The 23,072-nt window shown below is 41.5% G+C and overlaps 1 protein-coding gene across 6 annotated transcripts; it reads right to left on the reverse strand.

Annotated features, from left to right (window-relative positions):
* Positions 1-382: 382 nt before the first annotated feature.
* On the reverse strand, positions 383-17,529 carry LOC125948716 (sodium/potassium-transporting ATPase subunit beta-2-like). 6 transcript variants are annotated; one of them, XM_049675051.1, is made up of 7 exons: positions 17,387-17,529; positions 16,024-16,280; positions 8,858-8,998; positions 6,016-6,135; positions 3,435-3,727; positions 3,175-3,343; positions 383-3,100 (listed from the first exon to the last, which is right to left on the reverse strand). In XM_049675051.1, exons 2-7 carry the CDS (start codon positions 16,166-16,168, stop codon positions 2,997-2,999), a joined length of 972 nt encoding a protein of 323 aa, XP_049531008.1. In that variant the 5' UTR covers positions 16,169-16,280; positions 17,387-17,529; the 3' UTR covers positions 383-2,996. The 6 variants fall into 6 exon arrangements, with proteins under 6 accessions (XP_049531008.1, XP_049531002.1, XP_049531003.1 ...); XM_049675045.1 differs by lacking the exons at positions 16,024-16,280; positions 17,387-17,529 and adding exons at positions 12,685-12,945; positions 13,804-13,893; XM_049675046.1 differs by lacking the exons at positions 16,024-16,280; positions 17,387-17,529 and adding exons at positions 12,685-12,945; positions 13,715-13,828.
* Between the last annotated feature and the right edge of the window lie 5,543 nt (positions 17,530-23,072).

The raw sequence follows: 23,072 nt of genomic DNA on the forward strand, positions 1-23,072 counted from the left end.
CTTTCTCTATACTCAATTGAGTGAAGATCCCGGAGTGCGGGTTAGTTTTATCGTGTTATCCTACTGCGACTGGTCCCGCTGGTTATAGTGTAATCAAACAGTTTAATAGCCACTCTTCTGTGGATTCCGTTGCAATAGGGTACCATATATTGTTGTAACGACAATTCAAGCTGCGTCGTACACCAATTACTGGGCTAGGCTTCCAGCTTCTCTTTGAAGGCCATTGGCTAATTGTGTAGCGATAAAAAAAATCTCCTTATTAAAGCCAAGGTTTTTCAGTTCTCAGCTCGTGCTCTATTTCCTTCAATACGGTGTATCCATCTTTTTAGATAAAGAATTTCTACTCTTCGTGGGTGCAAATAATTGAATAACAGACTAAAAACCTAGATGAAGCGCCATTAAACCTTTGTACGTAGCAAACGCAGACAGCTTGATGATAATCGATAATTGTACCATTCAATTGTCACAGATAGCCCCCTTTCATCGCGACTGTTTGAAGAATTATTTTATAGATGCTCACCTCCATCCCTTTGATAACACATGTGTCTCCGGTTTGCAACTGCTCGCTGGCTTTACCAAGCTATATTGGCACATGAAGTGGTGTTTCTTGTTGTAATCTTTATTTGAATCGCTTGGAAATTACAGTTACATAGGATCTTTCGCAATTATAGCACTATCTATCGCGATGACGCACGGCGGGGTAGGTGGCTACTCATTGCAAGGTGATATTTCTGCCTTCACCTTAGGCAGCCATCTGCCTGCACTGCTCGACGCAGCCCATCATCTTACACACATTTGATACTAGTGTTCAATTATTTTGAGTGCGAGCGAGCTGTTGAAGAATCATGGCTAATGCTAACGTCTTGTCACCCAGCAATCATTCGTACAAACTGTACTATCGAACACTTCTTGATTGGAGTGTGGTGGAGTTGATAATAGGCAACAGCGTAGCTATAAATCGAACTTAAAACACCTTACGTCGCATCAACCGTTTGTAAAGATGTGTTCTTTTGGTCACTAAAGTAACGTAATCGTTATCGTGTGCTACTGTCTTTTTCAGATATTATTTGTGCCGTCGAGAGAAAGTATTCATTTTGTTTCATTTCCGCCAAACTTTTCCGTTTATGTCTAATCAATGAACTAAATGCAGATTTATTGGTGAAATAAACAAATTATAACATTAGAGCGGAATTTTGATTCCTTGGACGAATTGAGTTGAGTGAGATTTTACTTGCTTGGCTTTAAAAAGAGGAACAACTTGCGGTGTTCATTTAGTAGGCAGCATCAACTGAAGAGACCTTGGTCTACGGTGCGCAACTACCTAGCTACTCACACATACACTAACACACACACACATCAGCGAACGCGCACTCACACGTGAGACACAGTTTTTTTTGTAAATTATAGCTATACATAGAACATACTGTAAAAGACCAAAAAGTGTGGTAAATGTTTCATTCTGCTACAAAGTGACACTATAGCTTTACTTGCAGACGGTGGTTTGTGATGGAATACCATTCAGCTTTTTGGCTTTTTTTTCTCATAAAACAATTGTTCCAGCTGTTGGCACTTGAGTCGGAAAATACTCTCAAAAACGCTTAGAAAAAGGTATCGAAAAATCTGCCGTTTGTCTATTGCCGTTCCGAGGATTAGAGTATGGGCAGCCGTGGCTTTCCGTGCTATTATCATCGTTCATGTAATACTTTCAATAACTATTCTACAGAAATGTTGTTCCCTTAGGTCATTGGTTTTGTATCATATTTTGACTTTTGAGGCTGTCTTTTCTCACATAAACTATCTAAATGGTGGGACTCATTGTAGTGACGCACGGAATTTGGCACATTCGCACGTTCGATTGTTCACAAAAATGTAGAAAATGAAAGGGCCACATTTAATGCCACTAATGGAAACTGAAAATATACATTGTCAAGAAGACAAATGCACATAAAACATCTGCTATCTAATGCCAAGGGGAATTGGTGTTATTAAAAAAAATGTCTGGAATGAGAAATAAAATTCTATCATTGAAAAAGTTCATAGCGCCGCTCAATGTATTTTCAGCTAGCATAACTTCTGCTACAAGACATTACGACCTGCACCAACCATGTGAATCCTCTTAAAAAGATGCCGCCGATACTTTGTCGATACTTTGATGATTGCAGCAACCAATCGGTTCCGGTTATTTCAACAAGAAGAAAGGTAGTTTGTTTATAATCGGTATTAAAAAAGGAGTCCCGCACACTTCTTGTTGTCTGTATGGCAAAACACATCCACTTAACGTACGGAACGTATTTACAGGTGAACAATAACGGATGCATAAAAACTTGCCTTCGATATGGCGAAACTCTAGATAGCCTTCTTTAAAAAAGAGTGATGTGGTCATCAACTCATCGCCGATGATGCAAGCATTTCAATCTATACAGAATAACGAGATTATTCGAGAGATTCGATGAGTGAATTTAGCTGCTAATAGCAATTCCTTAGCTTACACTTCGCTTGCTGGCCATTGCCAAGCGTAACACTAGTTTTAGATTGAAGATTCAGATTCAAAAATTGAGATTAAAAAGGGAACATTTTCAATGCATAACAACGACATCCAGCGCATGAACTGCGGACGATGGATGTAAGATAAATACAAAAGATTCAAGGGCTACATTCAAAAGACAGCCGCTAGAGATTGTGTAGTTGTGCGTAATTGAGTACGCGAGCGCTCCTCCGGACCTGTTTTGAGCTTCTTACGCTACGAACACCTCTGGCTGGAGGTTTAGCCACTGATTTCTGAACGCAAGAAGTATGATATTTTGCTCTGGATGTAAGCGGCTAGATGTTGTGTCAAATTTTCGAGGGGCTCCTACAAAGCAGATGGAACTGTTCGGGGTTTTTCAAATGTTCCAGCTCCGACTGCTGTTACTCCTGCTACTGCTACCACCGATCGTGACGGAGGGCTCTGAACATATGCATTCACAAGCCACACAAGTACCGAAGAATCGAACTTTTTAATCGATCATAAGCTCGAAGTGAACCGAACCCAACCGTTCGTGTCTGTCGTGCTTAATGTTGTGTGCCCACGCTTTGCATTCGACATTGATGATGATTCCACCTGAAATGAATGGAAGGAAATTAATTTTAAATCTGTCAGCGGATACTTTGCTGCTTAGCAATTTGGCTACTTACGAACTGGTCGCTCGAAATGTACGGCAACAAGCGGACTCAGGTAGCCCTCAGAGTTCTCGAACGGATAATAGTATCCCGGGAATCCGCGACGCGGGTAGTATTGAATCTGTCCAATGTGCTCAATGTCGGCCGCATTTTCGCCCTCGCATGATACCCAAACGGTATTCATCTGTAAATGAGGTGCACAAATTGTTTAAAATGAAGCTCTGCTATATCTTCCCTCTCCGTGACGAATGCATCACACTATCTGTCCATCATACCGTGTGCTGTTCCTTGACTTCCTTGTCTTTAATGTATTCCTTCAGATCAGTGGGCATGTTACCAGGCAGAGAATTGGACTCGTTGTAGAACTCTGGAACCCAACCGTAGATTTTGTTCAGCTTCAAGAATATGCACGGTGCGCTCTTGTGGTAGTTGTAGTGGTTCTCGAGCGTGCATGGTCCGTACTGCTTGATGTCGACATCACAAACCATACCCTTCGGTGGTGGCTGATTGTAATCACAGTTGTAGATGTTCTGACCTCGACCAGACACCTGTCCAGGTGTTCGGTAGTCTAAATAGTGGAAAGCGAAGAAGGAAATGCTATTAGCAAGCCATACGATGCAGGTGAATTCAACAACCAACTTTCTCCGATAGCTAAATAGACTTTTAACTCGATAACAAAACATATTGCCCCATTCCATCGACCGTCCAGTCTGTGTCCAGTCTATGTGCGCTTATACTATCTTTCGCTAGAGCATCAACGGGAGGTCATTAATAAAAAGGATACGAAACTGTACAAAATTCACTGTTTAATTCTGGTACATCTTATACCACTCGCTTGGATTATACTTAAAATTATAAGTGAAAAACATCGCAACTACTAGTAGTTACAAATTATTTTTTAGATATTAAAATCTATTACACTTTATTAAATATTTTTCATGACATTGCAAACTGTTGCAAATTAACTATGAATTAAAAACACTTATATAATTTAAAAAACATTGCGTATGATCTTACACCACAATTTGCGCTAGAGTTACGATATCTATATATATAAAAATCTCGTGTCACATTTTTTTGTGTCCAAACTCCTCCGAAACGGCTGAACCGATTCAAACCAAACGTTGTGTGTATCTTCTGTAGGTATCAGAATCGGATGTAAACTATATTTCATTCCCATTACTTAAGTTATTCAAAAAATAGAAAAATTATTTTCCGTAACTTTCTGTTAACCTTTGATTTGATATTTTTCTTTGATTTTTCATACAAAAAAACTATTAATACCAAATTTTCTAAGTCCTAGCTCAAACAATTATTTTTTGATGATTTTTTGAAAATCCACTAATTCAGTGAACAGTAGTTGCCATACTGACCGCCAGGGAACGTTGCCAGCGCAAATTAATTCATTTGATGAGAATTTTATCCTAGAAGGCTTAGCTCAGACCGGTTTAAGCAGGCAATATGCATAGTTCGAATTTTCGAAATTTCATCAAAGATCAAAAAATTATGTATAGAAAATTAAAATGTGCACACACATTACTAACAGTTTAGGATGTACTCGATTGCACGTTTAGTAGGAGGTAAAAAAATCCCCACTTTCCCCAAACAACAATGATGATAATTGAAGCGCAATATGAATAATCCAGATATTTTCAATCATCGAGTCAGACACCGATATCCGGCCGTATCGATGAAAATACGGAACATTCATATTCATGTTGAATTCTATAGTTTATTTGCAAGCATTTACTACATCATTCATCACATCAGCTAAAAAAAATTGGCATTCATATCGAATTTATACTGAATGGCAGTATATATCAAGTATTAACATTATCATAAGTGCTGTTCCCCGGGGTCTAAACTCCAGGTGGCAACGTGAGGAGCTCAACTCAGTTATTGGAAAAATGAGACATTATGTGTGTTCCCTAGAAGGACACCGGCAGACCCGGGGTGTAAAAGGGCAGTAGATTTGCGAATAAAGGGGAATGTGACTAGAAAACTCAGATTCTTTGCGACGCTAATGGTATCCCAAAAGCGAGGACCCCTTTCCGAGGGCCTAGCACCAACGAGAAAAACCTGAGCTCGATAGTCCCCCAAAAGCGAGAAGGAATTAAAGGCAACGGGATTACATACACAACAAGCAGTCTGCGTTAGTCGCAGCAATGCTTCCGATTCCTTCGCAGGCAAAAGGGAAGCATGCCTGCCGAGTGTCAACTGCCAATGATAGTTAAGCAATAGTTGCTGATCAATCCATGAAATTCAAAAATAGGCTCGAAACCGTGATTAGCGATCATGTAACCAAGTTTGAATCATCGGCAATTATTAACAACCATCATAACACACAAAGTAGAAACTCAAAGAAACAGAACATTTCAGAAAAAACCTAATCTTCTACGCGTAGCGACGCACGCGGGTCATGCTAGTATTTGCATAAAATGCAAAGATAACCAAAACCACCATAACGTATTGCAGGATTTAAGGCCATGTTAATAATACACCATACGTTACTCTTGCATATTTTCGGTTTTTTTCTTTTACTTTGAGCGGCCGCTTTTAATGATTTTATGTGCCTTTATTTTCCATATCACCTGCACCCCAACATCGCGTGTACTAAACGTGTGTACCAGCGAAGCAGCATGTAGTCGCGACTGGTTTAGGTAAATAGCATAAATAATATGAAAGTATATTTATTTTTAGGTTGGCACCAAAAGCAGGATGAACTAAAGAAGAACCCAGGAAAACTGGTACATCTCCACAAGACAATTATTATATTCGTTACTTGACTGCTTCAACAAGAGTATAGTCCTGTAGGATGAGAACGTTATTTTACAATTAAACGTTACCGTTACTTACCTTCTAGAAACTTATCCAAAGCGTCCGTCCACATCTTGTAGTTCTTTTCTTCCGTACCCTGGTACCAGATCAGGGTGCTTTCGACGTTATCTTCCGACGGTAGAGGACGGAAACCCAGTCCTGCGAAGTAAATAGAACATACGTGAGCGATGCGTTTTTGTCGGGGGCAAAATCTGAAATATTCTCGTTTTATCCATTTTTTGTGGGCTGCCATCAGCTAAGCCTAATTTACGATGGTGCACACCGTGAGCTGCTGTTCCATCGCCTTTGTCCTTTCATTTTCGGCGGCTCATAGGTTGGATTCTTTATGATCCAGCATCCAGGCCCGCAGGCCACTGTGTACGTGCGTTTGAGAACGAGCCCCCAAAAAGGATACTGAACGGGATGCTCTAGGTGCGTTTGCCTCCTTGCTGGATTCATCATAGTCGAAAGTGAGAGTTTGAATGTGTGCGGAAGGAGGAGAAAAATGCGGGCACGATTTTGTGCGCAGGAGCAGCACGGACAAGAACACGAGAAGAAATAATACCGGAATGCGGAAACGCACGACCATGTAGTGCACGGCGGAAAGTAGGTTAATTTGGCGGCTGTACTGTTAACCCTGTACTGTTTTCAGGGTTATCCTCTTTGGCTGGCAACGAAAATCGAAAATTTTCTTCGCCATTGTAGTCGAGTCGCTCAAGCCTCATTCAAGGCTAACAACGCACGCCAACAAACACTTTGAAGAGACGAAAAAAATCTAAATGGTAGCTTTGACGGTGAATCATCAGATGTATGCGATACGGGAAGGATGGGCCTTCATCGGCATCGGTTCTATTACATAGAAGCCTTTATTTTAACGAGCCACCTCCTGCTGTTCGTCGAAGGTTTCGGAATCGTTTGAGAAAAAGCCTTTTGATCTTATCAATACTTAGTTGAATCGAAATTGAATTTGTTATGCATGACTCATGCTGTAATCACACGGTAAATGTTGAATCAAAAAGGAATGCGTTTGTCAGAAGAAAGAATCGTTTGTTCTTCGCATTGATTTCGACATTGATGGAACGCATTCTAACGTCGTTTGATCTGTCGTGTATCGCAAATTGTGAATTCATATCGGGCAAACAAATTAGTTAATACAGAACAACAGAAGAGTCAAGGGTATTTAAAATAATTTACGTAGTCACAAGCTAGCAAACCAGCATCGATAAGACCATTGCCATAATGATTCATCAATCATGGATATGAGCAAAAGTAGTAAACAAATGGGCAAAAAATCTTTCTCTTACAGCAGAACGTTAGGAATCGCATGTCCTTATGAAATAATTGTGCCATCACCAATTGCTAGCCACGAACATATTTTCCGAGAATTTTGTTGTTTAATTGAAATGTCAATTAAATAACAAATTTATTTATCGAATTATTGAATTTAATCTTAAAGAATACTATAGAGAGGACAAATATGTTATACGAAACAGTGTACCAATGTTGTAGAATAGGTTACCTGCAGTGTATGCAATGCTATTGGATATCTTATCGAAATTTTAATTATTTTAGAAACAGAATAACTCACGAATTCAAAGAAAGGTGTATTTTCCAAGTGTTACCCGGGTGGGAGACAATGCGTAGCGTTGGGTGCACACATACTGACTTTGTAAGGTTGCCTTAGCAGTACTGTAAAGTTTGCTGGTGCATCTTGCAAGACACTTGACTTCATTAGCCCTGCCAGCGACCGTGGTGTGATGAGCGAGCGAAGTTGATGATGATTTAATTCGCCCCGTTGATCTGTTTGAAACGAAATATGCATAACCTTCGCCGTATTTCCGTTCCGACACACCGTAACTACACTGGGCTTCGCAGCATCGAATAAATGAAGCTATCGCGTTTCAGGTCGCACCGAAACCGCGCCATCTGATCGCGATCGCGAAGCACGAGGAGCATGTGAAATAATTTGATCGCCAGCTTCCTGCCATTATGCAACGAGTTGCCAGCCGCAATTGAATGTGCGGCTATCCTCCCATGGCCCCATAGATCCACGGCAGGGAGGGAGGAGGTTTTGATGGCACCGGTGATCACACAGATCTGCTTAATTCTAGTCTACTGTTACTAGGGCGAAGAAAACTTTCCTTGGCGATTACGTCCCAGTTTAAATAGTGAATGAATGCCATCATTGCATGTGTTACTAGAATGGGTTTGCTAGCTTATGTACGATACGCTAAAATGTGCAAAAAAAATCAAATATCCCATTGCCATTTGACCACTGAGCCGAATTATTCAACAATCGATTGTCCATATATCAAATGATCATTCACAATTGATTGATTTGCATTTAAAAAGACATCATGTGGCCTAGAAAATCCGTTCGCCAAAATGAAGATTCATTCTGGCACCAATCCCCAAGCCTACCACTAGAACTGCAACCACAAGCAACCAGCTTACGAACTGTTAGAGGTCGTTGTTGTACCCGTTACAATGTCAAGCCTCATGGCCTCTAGATACAGGTTTTCACGTTTGGAAGGTAAAATTATTCAACCGTGACCATCATTTCAACCGCGTACTCGTACATGTTGCCTCCATTTTTTCCCCTCTAATTCATTGCTTTGATCGCCGTTGTGAATGGGGGAACGAAAATAATGCTGCTGATGATAATGTTGACCGATGATGATGTTGGAGGTGCGTTTGTCATTGAGGCATATTTTGCCTAAAAAATTTCCGTAAAGCACATCCAGTTACTAGATAGTGATAGCAACTCCCTCTTATACCAAGCTATTGCTGGAAAGATATATTTCCCAATGAATAGTGCTAAAGCCATAAGATGTGCTATTCATATAAAAATAAATGAGTCTCTAATAGAGCCGCCACTCACCAGGGTTGGTACCGATTAGCGATTGGTCCATTTGCCATTTCGGAATGCGAGGGTCCAGCGTTTGGAAGAACACCCACATGCATACGGCCACCAGGGCCGCAAGAACACTGTAGAAGACGATATAGAAGGTGCCAATTTTTGCTGTAATCAAAGACAATAGAAAAAAATACATTAGGGACGATAAAATGACAATGTTTTCAACATTTTCAATGATCCCCATTTCTCTTAAGCCATAATAAACCATTTTACCCTCGGCCCTATTTGTGGTAATAATTGGTTAATAGTGCAAAATTGTTACTTAAAGTTCTATATCTGCCAGACATGCTTATCACATCAGCCCTACAAATATAGAACTCGAAATAAGAGCAGGCCTGGGCGGATTGCCGTACCATGTGCTTGATAACGATGTGACTTATATTTGCGTAATTACTGCCCCAGTATAACTCCCATCATAATTCCACCGCGCCATGGATGTACAAGGTTGCATAGTAATTCTTCATTGATCATTCTTCAGCGTGTCGTGCTGGTATACTTATTGCTACATCATCAAACAATGCAGATTGATAGGTTTCCCTAGTTGGTGGAACGGTTATTGCTACAGATTTATCGCTGGTTTCTGCATGTAATTCATCGCGAGCACAATATCTATTTCCGATACACGATTACTAAAATGTGATTTATCGATGGCAAAACTATATGATGAATCGATGCTGTGGCATTTTAAATACCAAATTTCATCATTTCCACATCGATAACGAATTTATGATGCGTTTGGTAAACAGAAATACAACACGTTGACCTAGGTCACGGTATACCTGCCAGACACTTTTCAATCCACCAGCAACGCCAATGGTTTTCCCCAAGCTATAACCACCTGCTGCAATCTACATGTAACCGGGGCCGACAGTCAGCGTTGCTGCACAAAAGTGCATCATGTCGTGAATCATGTGCACTACTAATCACACAAATACCACTAACACCTGTGCACTGCAGTAGCCGATCTGGGGCTAGCCTGGCCATGGTTTTGTCGTGAAATTGTTTGATCTGGAAGAGTGTATAAAAACAAAACCTCGATCGCGATCGTCAAAACACAGACACAACTGTCCCTGTCCGCGATCATCCCTCGTTGACACGCATACGAACGGGTTACGTGCTGGAAATGTTTACGTGTAGTTGTGGCAACACAATGTTTGGGATTGCCGCACCCTAGACGCGTGGAGACCTGATCGCGTGTTTCCCCATCTCCCATACGGCCCCCACGAACAAACTGCAGCATAGCGAAGCACCAGAATGGGATGGGTCAGATGGGTACAGAGCTTCGAATCGAATTAATTAATCAAGGAACGTTTTCATAACCAGCTTACAGTGACACCGATAAGGAGAGAGTAGTTTATGACCTCCTTGCTGGTGTCACCAGTCTAAGGTGGCGGGGTTAAGAGTTGCTCGTTCCTCGAACAGACAATTGGCCGTCTGCTTGGATGATTCACAACGCTTACTTTGATTTACCGCTGTGAATTATGGTTTGAAAAATGAAGCCTCATAATTTTTCATCTCCAAAACGACAATCATTTGTACTTGCGGTTCTCCTTTTTGGAGGGAAGAATCACCAAGCGATCCTGACTGTTCAGCTTTGCCGGTTCCAATAAACCACAATCATACACACGCTGGGCTTCAGCCGTCGGTCGAAGGTTTACTACTTTCCACATGTGGCTCAACTGCATTCGTTCGTGGCTCTAGCGCCCTCATCAACTCGCTAGCCTTCGCGTCTTTCCGTTTTCGCAAAAACGCAATTCTTACCGTCTATCCTATAGCTGCTGTACGGTGTGCCGTCAAACATGGGCAAAAGTCGCCACGGTTTCAAGGTTCACGGAGTCGTAGACTTTGTGCAATCCATCGGACCTCAATCTACAACAACCCCCTTCCCCCCTCGGTGACCCCACTCAGTCTCTAGGTTCAGCATGGAGAATTGTACGATAGCAACACAACACACTGGCCTTATTCCAATCTCGTTCGCCTCCCTCACAAAGCGTGCGTGACTTTAAGCCGTGGTCCGCGATCCTCTGGGTATTGTGTGACAAAATGGAGGCATGTTTCTTTTCAAGAACGATCCACTAATTTTCAAACTTCAGACAACATTTATGTATGAGGAAGACTTAACAGGTGATTATTGGCAACAGCTGATAGTTATGAACAGTTCAGAAGTGGAACGAGGTGTTAAGTGATGTGAGGCAGACGATGGTGTAGTCTGCAGAGCAGCAGGTTAACGACACTGCAACAGAACACACCCTGCCCTGATTCGTTTACCCATTAGATCATTAACCACTATTAATAGGTAGCGCCAGACAGGCTGTTGCCGTTAAGCATTCCGCCTCGATCTTTAATTGTTGCGAATTTATTGCTGGCAATAGGCAATGTACATTAGGCCAGTTTCTTACGCTGCACGTTGAAATGCCTGTTAAAGTGTGAGTGAGAAGAATCCAGTGAGCTCAAGGTTGAGCGATGATGAAAGTACTGGTCCGACAGTTTGCTTTCTCTCACTAACCCTGCCGGATGCCTTAAAGCTAATACTCTCCTCCTTCAGCTATCAATCAGTACCGGACGTGCATTAATCAGTGTGTGCGCGGTGATATGGTGCCTGTACATCTTGATAGATTCAAGCCACCACTCCTGGTCGCGGAGGAACACCAATGACCACTACACATCTGGTGTTTCAGTTGGGACCACCACCTTTTTGCTCATAAATTTTAATCTTGGCGTGAACGCAAAGTAAATAGAGTAAACACGTGCTGATCCTTTCCAACGATGATTCGTTTCATGATGATCCCCTCTTTGATTTAGGTGTACTTTAGAAGGGTTTTCTTTGTAGGAAATCTTGCCACGTTTCTTTGTAGGATCTTGTTTCTTTGTAGGAAATCGGCCGAAATGCCGACTGAAGGCACTTTCTCTCTCGCAAAGGAGGATCTATTTGGGATGCGGCCCGCAACTCGGCGAACGACTCAAGCCTAAAGGCTTCAATTCTTTACTCATGCTCCGACAGTTAAACACCAAATGGTCAAAGTTCCGGCTCCGGTGGCGATGGAATTCACATCGAAATGCAATAATCAACCGAACAGATCCTAATCGGTTTGCTAATAGAATTGAATCCGTTCAAATGGAAGTGCCGATTGTTAAGATCAATAACACGCAGCAGGTTCAGTACCGCGGGTCGGGGGCAGTATCGCATGGAATCTCAATCAATCGCCCCACTACTGTAGCCCCAACACTGCCGTGTGGGTGACCGTGTACATTCCTATTGTTCCGTGAGGAGGATGATCGGGCTCATTGTTTGCCCGGTTGGTTATAAAATCCATGCGAAACCAGGGCGGCCAACCGACGAATCATCCGCATGCGAGGGCAGACCAATGTTGAGTTCGAGGAATGCCACCGCCAGTCTGGCTGCAGGACACTCTGGGAAGGTTGTCGCGTAAGGGTCGTTAATGAGAACGACATACGGCGGTAGCCCCGATACGTCGTTTACAACTATTTACCGATTAGGACCATCACGTTTGGCCTAATGGTCATGGCAGCGTATAAGCAGGTACTGTGAAGGGCTGCTTAGGTTCAAGGGGAGGTGTGTCACTTCGGTCATTTCTTCTTGATGCTACACCTGGTACAAATCTACCCGAAGCTCTTGGCAACTCCACGTAAACGCCCAAAGGCTAATCTGAGAAGCGATGCAGAACTATGACCAACATTGAAACAGTAAAAAACTTGAAACGATTAATCTGCACGCCTCGTTGCACACTCAGACAACGACGCCATACGCTATCCACACCGCAGGAACTTACCCCAGGACAGGGCGCCTCGTCCTAGGACGGTACCCTCTTGCGAGTTGAACAGGAACCGGCTGAACGGAATCGGGTCCGGTTTCATGCGAACGAAGGCCTCATGTTCGGGCGCCGGTATGGTGGTGGTCGGTGATCGGGACTTGGACATGGCCTTAGCACGGCAAAAACTACACTTTTACACAGCACAGTAACGGGGGAAACACGAGGACACCAGCAGGGGAGACAGACAGGACAACCTAACCAACCACGAGGGGAACTCTGCTGCTTTGCATAATTCCAGGTTTTGACATAAAAAACAACACAAAGAAGATTAGAGACAAGGAATAGAGGAATATGAAGAAAACCACACAATCATGAAGGATCCACAATGACGAGATCACTTATTCTGCAGACAACATCCACCCCTTTCCTTGCCGATGTTGATCGCGTCAAAAGAGATCTCTTCGACGTCCGGACACTTTATTGGTGAAGATATCGCACTATTCGCGCTATCGAGATCTTCGAAAAGGTGAATTCAATATTGTACATATAATTCGATCGTTACTTCAGGGGCTCGTTGGAACACTACAAGGGGGCATATGACAATAATTCAAATATACATTAATACATGGGCCCTCCTGCTTTCGTAGATCTCATTATTGACCCGGTTTGTTTAAAACATTTTTTCCTAGCCTAGCGGTTTGACCAACACGGTCTAGGGTGAGTCGCCGTTCTTGAGGCGATCAACGATCGACGCATTCACACACACACATGCACCAACGTTAGCCGCCACACCTTGCGTGTCTCAGGTGTCTTCTTCAAGGTATCAGGCTGTGTACTTTAAATAAGCCACGTAAATATGGTTGGAAGTAGGAACGGTCACGCCACCGAGATACACTACAATACCACCCCCACTCACGGCACCACCAGTAGGCGTGCAGACGCTATTATCCTGTGCGTTTGAAGCGCGGAAAACCGTTAAACACCTCTCCGTGATCCACGCTAATCACCAGGAGAATTAAAAAATTATATATTTAACACAATGAAACACAGGTCAATTAGTGGTGGGTCTAGGTCAAGCCAAATCAGTCGCACTTGTCGGCAAAGACCCAGAAAACAGCGAAACAACGAGGAGCTAACCAAGAACCGAACGGCACATCCACTTCCACGAATTTCCAATTTTTTTCTGGCGCCGCCTCCGAGAAAAGGGTTAATTTTTTTGTTTGTTACTGGCCGATTTGAACGTTTTCTCATATTTTTTTGTTACTTTATTTTATCGTTTTGGGCGCTAGAGCGAGAGAAAACAACGAAAACCGAGCGAGAAGTCCGAGTTATGGCGCAAAAACACACGAGTTGAAATGGAGTTCAAGTTCGGTGTAATTGAAGCGCGCTTGAATATGAAAACCCTTCAATGGCCAACGCAGAGCAACGGAACTTAAATACTTTAAGAAAATCAAGCAATCAAAACTCAAAATCATTCATGTCTTTCGGGAAAATGCAGTAAAGTTGCTTAGAACAATTTGTATTTTTCACAGCTAACGAATAGAGCATCCTTGCAGCGCTAAAAAAGAAGTAAAGACGAAATTTGTAGTGGTACTATCAGCAGTTCAACAAGCTACAACAACCACTATATGATAAGGTGGCAAAAACTTTGAGGTTATCGAAAATTTCAACTATTTACGGTCAAGAGTAACCGCTCGTAGTAGGTACATAAGCTCCTAAGTAACTCGGCCACTCTAGAAATCTGTCCAAGCATGTCCTCTTGGACCAGGACAGCCTGAAACTTTCATACTTCCTGAACTCACATACGTCTCTGAGATTTGAACATTGCCCAAAATGGTGAAGTCCTTACACTTGATGACGTGAGTCTCGACATTGATGCCTGAGTTCCTTGACTACCGACCCAGACGACTGCCGTAGTTACGATCGGATTAGATCGTGAGTGGAGAAAAGATCTTCTATGGCATGCGATTGTACATAGAACGTGTAATCGGTTATTACATTATTGATTAACACCTTCGACGAGGTGCACCGTATTGCTTTGGTATTCGAACATGCTTCTTTGCAAACACTATTTCAAATATTGATACTCCCCAAAGGAACTGTGAAGTATATTTTCATCACACTATCTAGTCAGTCATCACCATCATGAAGAAAGAAAATAACACTGTTACTTAGAAACGTTGCTAAATAAAAAAGGCAAATATACTGTTTTTAGAAAACAGGTAAATTTGCGCCCTTCAATATCAGCTGCAGAGAACAGCAATTAGTTGAAACAATATGTTTATGCAAAATAGTTTAAACTTCTTGCAGAAAAATGAGACAAACAAAGACCCATCCCATCTCTATCCAAGATATCGCATATCTCGCGACAAGGTTGAGCAACAGGGATCAATTGTTTTAAAAGATGAATGGCCGCTGTTTTATTCACAGAATGCTATGTCGTTTCATGTCTGTCAACTGAACTGTTAAGTGATATAACAGTGAAGAAAACCATCACCCAGCTGATGTGCTTTTCCTGTGGATGCGTCATTTTCAAGATTCCATGCTGGAGAATTCGGATCATAAAATTCAATACGAGAACCGAACATTACTTTATCCTGGCATCCATTATTCAAATGAAAGCAATTTTGCATACACGCCGGGTTCAACACTTTTCAACCCTCAGGAACCCCTTTGCGGAAGACTACCTAGTTCACACGAGGCGATGCTTGCGATGACCTGCTTTCCAGGCACTGCCGATAAGGGCTGGGTTTGGGACATGTTTTCACTATTTCGATTATTGCCACTGATAAGGGTTGGGCCGACGATGGAGGTCGTCCACCGCTCCTTTTCAGGTTCCGCGCTGCTGGATTCATAACAAGCAAAGCTTAACTCGGTGAAATGGTGAGGTCGATCGCCTCGATTCGACGTTTGACCGTATCTCGTATTCCGGCGACCCCTGCCTTGCGAACCCTTTTGCTCAACTGTCCGTTCCGTATCAGAAAGAAATCTATGGATTTAGGATGTCTTGTAAATTGGAAGCGCGAACGAGGACGCTACACGCATTCATGATTCTACCTCGTGTTCTTCCTCGCCAACAATGGGTTTCAAAGCTTCGAAAGATGTATCGAGATAATAGACTTTAACAACTATATTGTTGGTATTCCAATGGGTTTGTCACCTTTGTGGGTATTGTGGGTTCGCGCTACAGTTTATTTGCCCTTAATTTGTTCTCACTAAGTCGTTTTGGCATTGAATGGCAAAGAGTGAAGAAGATATTGAATGAGAGGCATAAAAAACATGCTCTCGTTGCGTTCAAGAACAATAAAATTTAGAAGTTAACGATAAAACCAAACATCAATAATTTAATATACTTACACCAGCTGGAAGGCGTGCGGCCAAAGATTTCTCCCTCCTCCTTATTCCATAAGAACAGCCGGAAACTCTCCGTTGTCGTCCGATTGTTGGGCGTGCGGTAGTACTGCTGAAACTGGTCGAACGGTTCTTCCACAACTTTCGGCATGATGCTGCTTTACTAACGATTTTTTGTCCAGAAGATACACGACAGGGTACAATCACACACGCACAAAACATACACTCCTAGGCAACGAGTCGGATCGCGAGGATTCGTTTGTCTGCAGGACGAGATAGGCAATGGCACGAAAGGGGAAATAAAACATAAATTCAAAACACTCATCATGTCGCGGGAATTAATATCGATCCTATGAGTATGTGCTCTTCGAAGCAACATTAGCATTGGCGACACTGTGACTTCACTGGGCGAACACGATGGGGGGTCCGGTTGGGTCTTTGGCACTGTCCCTGGCATAGGTTTAATCGTGTCGAAGAGGTTTGGCGTTTTTTGCATGCACATTGCTACTAGTTCGTTGGCCGCCCAATACAATGATGTCATAGCCACAATGATCTGGCGTCTTCGTGGCCAATCGAAAATTAAGGGTAGATACTAAAGAAAGCTCATCGTATCTCGCACAATACTATTGCATTTTGGGGTTTCACATAATTTCTGCCAAATGCTGGGTTTTTGGTTATAACAGTTAGTCTACCTAGCGACGATTTGTTGATACATTGATTGTATTATAACATAATGAGTTTCTTTGTAGAGCTCGTACAGAACACGGAAAACTAAACGGTTCTCAGGGTACTATTACTGTAGATGGTATATTAAATGATAAACCTAGCATAGAACACAAAGTAGAATCTTTTGATGGAACCGCAGAAAACCAAGTGTCGCACAAACACAAAAGAAATACGGTCAAACACTATGATAAAGTTTATAGTTTTCCTGTTCGTTACGACACTGCTTGATACATTAAGTTTGATTATTAACTTAGATCCTTTTGGAAAACTACCGTTCACATACTAGATACTAAATTTACGCTTATCTTGAAAACTTCGGTAATATTTTTGGGTTTTTTTTTGGATTAAAATTGCGTATACTTGAAACATGATTATTCCTTTTCTATCAGTTTTCACAGAAATCCCACAAGAAAAAAATATCCCAAAATCATACAGTTGTTTCACAAAATGATACAGTTTGTGTAATTGATTTCAGCGATCATTCACATTAGACTCTCGTTCCGACGAGACAGGCTATTTCAGCACCACAACTTTCTGCACCAAACGGAGTATACCAAATGAAATATTCTAATACTAGCAGATATCCAAAATCGGCTTGTCAAAGGATCACACAATGCATCAACACTTTATGAAGACAACCCACCGAACGAAGCACAACCGCGGAGACTACTAGCTGAAGGCACCGCCAAGACGTTACAGGTCGCGCGAACGATCAAGAACCGACTAAAGAATCCTAGTGGCGATCGTATCAAAACCGCGGTTGGCGTATGCCTGTAGCCACAAGGTTCTCGGGCATTACTGGAACTGACTGCTTGTTTCTAACGCAGGGGTTTTTGGAGATTCCACATACACATCCCCTTTGCCAAAAAGGGGGGACGAATGCTGTCCCTAGGTGCACCAATCTCCCCTTTCTCCAGGTTTGCTTTCTCACTCTATCGTCCGCGGAATACCGCGGATTTAGTGCAATCTTTTAATTTAGGAAATGTGCCGTGCCAGTGATGAGGCTAAACGAGCAGTAATTTATTACAGTCGGTACAGTGCTTCATATCCATGGTCGTTGCATGGTCGTAGTCAGTGGATGGAAGTAGTCGGCTGCGGATACGGTCGTCAACGGAGATCCCGTTCGGTGGAAGAGTACAAGCAGGGAGTGAAGTGTAAGGGGATTAGAAGAGTACGCGGATCGCCGGAAAGAGATAACATCACTATCCGTTACGACTGCCCGTTGATGTAGATCAACGATGCCCGTAAAGAATCTGCTCCATTGAGCAATGCCTTAATAATCTTATAGATTTTTTCACATTGCAAACATGTGTTTAGAATTACGAGCACTAAAGCAATTTTTTTCAAATTTCTTAAGCTATCCTGACTAGCTCACCAAACACTTAGAAAATAATATCAAGCTATTTAGTATTGCATTTGATTTATACACTTCTTGAAACAATGTGTAGTTATTGTTAGTGCTAAATCACAAAGACGTCAACGGTCTCTATCATTTACTCATGCCAGACCAATACATAGTGGTTGAAGGCCATCCTCGAGTAACACATCCTTACCAACCGCTAGAAGTGTCGACGATCGTCACTACAGATTGGGACGTATATGATCCAGACCAACCGTAATTCAAGCGTTAATAGACGTTACCTTCGTTGCCATTTTGTGGCTTCTCTGCTCTTCCCTCCAGAATGGTCCGCTCGATCTCAACCGCTGGCCATTGCGTATGTTGCTGATCATATCATACAGCATGACAGAGGAGTTGCCGCCGCGCTCCACTTAAGTGAAATGTCTTTTCTTTTAATCCAACTGCTCTGCTCGCTTAGGATTAGTTTAAACTTGACTCGGCCGCAGTGGTCTTGGTTGCACAGGCTACAAGGGCCCCCCTAGTGCAGACAGGATGTGCTCATATATTGACAATGAGTTTATGTATGTACATATATTTGGTCATTCAATAGCTGACATCCGCTCCGCCTACAATCCCGTTTGTCGCCCGAGACGTAACGTTGTCTTGCTAGAAAATTAGAGGCACTAGGCCGAAGTGAGTACGCCATTTCATTGCACATGCCGTAAGGGGATGTACGATAGCATGTACTACAGTAATGAATGAAATTCGATAAAACATTGCTACTGACCTGAACCATCGATGATGTTACGATCCGGGACAGTATAGCGTCATTTCGAAGGAAGATGCGTACGGCACCCAATCGTACGTTCGTGAATTAACCAATTATTTTGCATGCGAATATCTGTTGCTTCAATAATCGAGTGATGTAATCTGTTAAAACGTCTGAATCCGCTTTATCGGCCGTAATTGCATTAATGCAGCATACTAATATTATTTAATATTTAATGAATTTGTTGCGAGAGGAAATATTTTTTTACATAATTAGTAATATTTTACACGGTGTACGCGCTCAAACTGTATGATTTAAAGTTTTATTCCTAGAACGAAAAACCAATTTAATGTAGCAGAGCATGTGAAATACTTAAAATCCAGAAAGATCGGGAAAACATTCAAATAATGAACACCTTGGATGTTACAGCAGATCATCGATTGATGATGAAAACGTGAAACAGAAAAAAGGCGAGGTTTGGTCCGATTTAATTGAAAATACATAGATAGAGTATGAAAAAAAGTTAATCCGCTCCTGAAAGAATTTACGTTTTGCCTGTTTTCTGCAAACATCTAAGTCTAAGTAAGGGGTGGATAAACTTTTTTTCATGCTGTACATCTGATATTACTCCATTATTGAAAATGAAATAAAAACGGAGCCTAAAGACATCATAAAGATCAAACAGTTTTAAATTCATTTTCTATACGGTCTCTCCGTCACAATTTGGATCTATCACATCCATTCGAAGGATCCGGAGTCCGAAAATCCGCGTCTTTCGTGAGAGTACTGGCTGCATCATTGTCTACCATTTTATTGAGATGATTATCAACCGGCACTTGCGCGGTACTGTATTATTTAATGGTATCTTCATAAGCCCGTCTCCTCTTTGAGGCCAAGTATCATTTTGAGAGTATTGTGTTTGCGCATATAAGGATTTCCGTCCTAGGAAACGATAGTTAGACTATATCACTCCATTACACTACACAATATATTTATCACTAAACACGTTTTAGGGCGAATGCTTCGAAAATTCCTTTTATTTCTTCCTGCAAATTACATTTCAATTATTTTTAAATCCTGACTGAAACAGTTTCATTCTTTATAGTTTCCTTGGTGCAACATTATCGAGTGACTAACAGTTATCGATCTGCGAAAAAAAAGGCTTCATAACTTCCCGACGAGCGGCAAGTAATTTGTATTAATGCTGACCTGTCTCATTACATCATTTCATGTTTTATTCCTAAACAGATACTAGTACAAAATCCGCGTTATAACATTCTCAATCATAGCAAAGGTGGCAATTCAAAACCTCAAACTGCTCCAAATTAGGAAATATTTCGTTAAGAAAAGTACGATTAAAACATACCTTGGATTCTTTGAATTTTAATGTTCGTAGATTATCCACAGGAATGTCCATATCAACAAAACATGATTTTTTAAAACACCCACCTTGAAAGGTGAGTACCTCTAAATGTTTTAAGGAAGGCAATGCTTTCAATATTACTCTCGGTGCTTCATCCAGCAAAACATACCCATCATATTGTTTATCATAAATTATTATCTTGAGTTCCTTCAAACATGGATTGGACCTAAATATGCCGGCAATAGGATGGAATTTAGATTGATTATTGATCCGTAGTTGAAGCTTTTTAATAGAGCTGGGAAATTTCACTTTATTTACGACACAGAGGTGTAATTCCTCTACTTGGACTAATTTCGTTATATCAATTGTAAAGGTGCAATCATGCACAGTGCATTCAATTCCAAGGATCCGTAAGTTGATAAGCTTCGAAAGATTTTGTATTAAACTTTCATCGGAAATATTAATTCCACATGGAAAATGCAACTCCTTAAGTGTTGTGCATGTTTCACACAATTTCAGGAAAATTTCACTTGGTACATGAACAAACAACTTCATCGTTTCGAGGTGCGTCAAACGACTAAAGATGGATGGATCAGTTGTGATCATCCTTATGTTACGTTTATCTTGCTCGGTCGCACACACTATTAGATGCTTCAGATTAGGGAGCGTATGCGACTGCAGGCTTTTGTCAAGGTGGCAAAGAGTGGATAATGCACCTGTGAATGATTCTAATTGCGGCATATCAAATTGGCATTTCACATTCGTTTGAATTTTCAAACGCTTCACAGAAGTACTTCGCAGAGTTGTTTCCATACGCTGCACATGTGAAGAAGTTTTGTAATCTATTAGTATCAGTGAACGGAGCTCCGATAGTTTCGGAATCCCATCAGATATTAAAGAAAACGGATTGGAAGTCAGGCTACCAGCAAACTTGAGCCAGCGAATTTGTTTTGTCACTTCCGGGTGAATAACCTTCCATACTAACATAATATCCTCATTACTCCATCCAAACGTACACCAGTCGAGTTTTTGGTAGCACCGTTGGGACTGTGGCACTATTTTTGTTAACTCATCTATTCGCATCTCTCTAATAGTCTTATGAAAAGCTTTACCGCAATCTTCATACTTTTTGACAAAAGACTTATCTTCATATGTTTGAAGAATGTTCTTAGGAATCTTGAAGGTAAATCTGCGGATGTATGGGCTTAAAAAGATGATGCCGTTCCATCTCTGGCAAGCACGGGATGCGTTCTTTACGCTTTCCAGATCCAGACGATCGAATATCATGCACAGCACCTGTATCGAGGGCAAGGAAAATCAAAGATTTGTTGGTTTTGAATCATTCATATTCTTCCTGGCTTACCTCTTCGGGCAGGGAATTGATTAAATCCATATTCTGTCGACGAATCATCGCACCACGAAAAAAAAGAACTACCGTTTCTCGCGATTCTTGCGTTTTCTTTCGATTTTTGTCGGTGTTCCACGTACTGCGAAAATTTCTGGAATTTTCCTGTCAAGGCTGCCGTTATTTTTGAAATTTGCAGTTCTCGAGTAGCCGTGGCCACACGGGGCGAAAACTCTAGCGCAAACGAAAAAATTAATGCCAAAACGGTTTCGCTTAACCCTTACACGCTGTCAAACTTTTATACGTCCGCGGACTTTTTCGCTGAACCCTTGACGCTATCGAACGCTTTATTGACGAAAATGTAGGTTCTTTTCGTATTGTTTTTGCATTTTTTAATATAAATATATAATAATATTTAATATAATATAACAGCAACAGCAACAAAATCGTTAAAAACTGCAAAATTTATTCGGAAATCAACTTCAGCGGCCAAAACACAGATGAAAACAATACGTTTGACATTTCGGCATAAATTTTCGGGTTTTTACCCCTGCCACACGAAGCGAAAACATTTTGGCATTAATGTGCAAATTTGCGCGCAAATTTTCGCCCAGTGTGGCCACGGCTAGTGGCTAGACGTAGCGCGTCGAACTGATGACATTCCCCAATAAAACGTTTGAATCGGTTATAAATCGGTCGGGAGGAAATTATTTCGTTGTTGGAATCCAAACTGCTTGTCCAGATTATAAAATTCTAGGCCAACATGCGAATGAAACGACTATGTTATAGCGTCCACACTTTTAGATTTTAGGCCCAGATATTGGCGAAACCACAGAGAATTTTTCTGTTCCCAAGGATGGAAAGTACGCCGTTTTTGTAGGACAAAGGTGTACTTTTGTCCTGGGAAAAAAGTGCGACTTTATCCCACGATTGGCAGTATGGGACAGTGTAAAAACGGCCTCGAATCGGTTCCAATCCAACCTTCCAGATGGATAAAAGATGATTCAGACATAATAATTGTCCCAAAAACATACACACCTTTTCAGTTAAATATCTTTGAAAAATACATTATAAACGTTAAATAGTGCTATTACGGAAGAAGGGAGGGAGATGCCATTACATTTTCAATGTCGAAAGATTTAATCTCATGTTTAAGGTTCTTGTTCATTCTACTGGTTATTTAACGGCCAAATTTTGAAATGTACGGCCCCTAAATGTATGCAATTAGAATCGGTTAGCCTACCGAATCGGTTGAGGTGTATATATTGGTTTTTTACCAAATTTTGAAATGGATAACCGCTGAAATTGTTTGAATCGGTTGAGGTGTATGTTTTGGTTTTTTACCAAAAAAGGAATCAGCAAGTCTCACCGGTTCAAAACCGGAAAAGTGTTTCCTTTATCTCTCAATTTATGTAGCTTAACGGTTCCATCTTGGTCAATATAAAAAAGTCTAGAAAAGGATAGGAATCCAAGCTTATATACGGTGATAATTTCTAGTTTTTAGCGTCCACAC

The sequence above is a fragment of the Anopheles darlingi genome, chromosome 2 (assembly GCF_943734745.1).
Source record: "Anopheles darlingi chromosome 2, idAnoDarlMG_H_01, whole genome shotgun sequence".
Classification (NCBI taxonomy): Eukaryota; Metazoa; Arthropoda; class Insecta; order Diptera; family Culicidae; genus Anopheles; species Anopheles darlingi.

Bases quoted from the DNA above. Each gene is read 5' to 3' on its own strand.
- LOC125948716 (XM_049675045.1), bottom strand. From the start codon at position 12,832: ATGTCCAAGTCCCGATCACCGACCACCACCATACCGGCGCCCGAACAT. The intron at 8,999-12,684 runs GTAAGTTCCTGC...CTTTGATTACAG, and splicing joins ACGAGGCGCCCTGTCCTGGG to CAAAAATTGGCACCTTCTAT. The intron at 3,344-3,434 runs GTATGATGGACA...CCTCATTTACAG, and splicing joins AAGTCAAGGAACAGCACACG to ATGAATACCGTTTGGGTATC.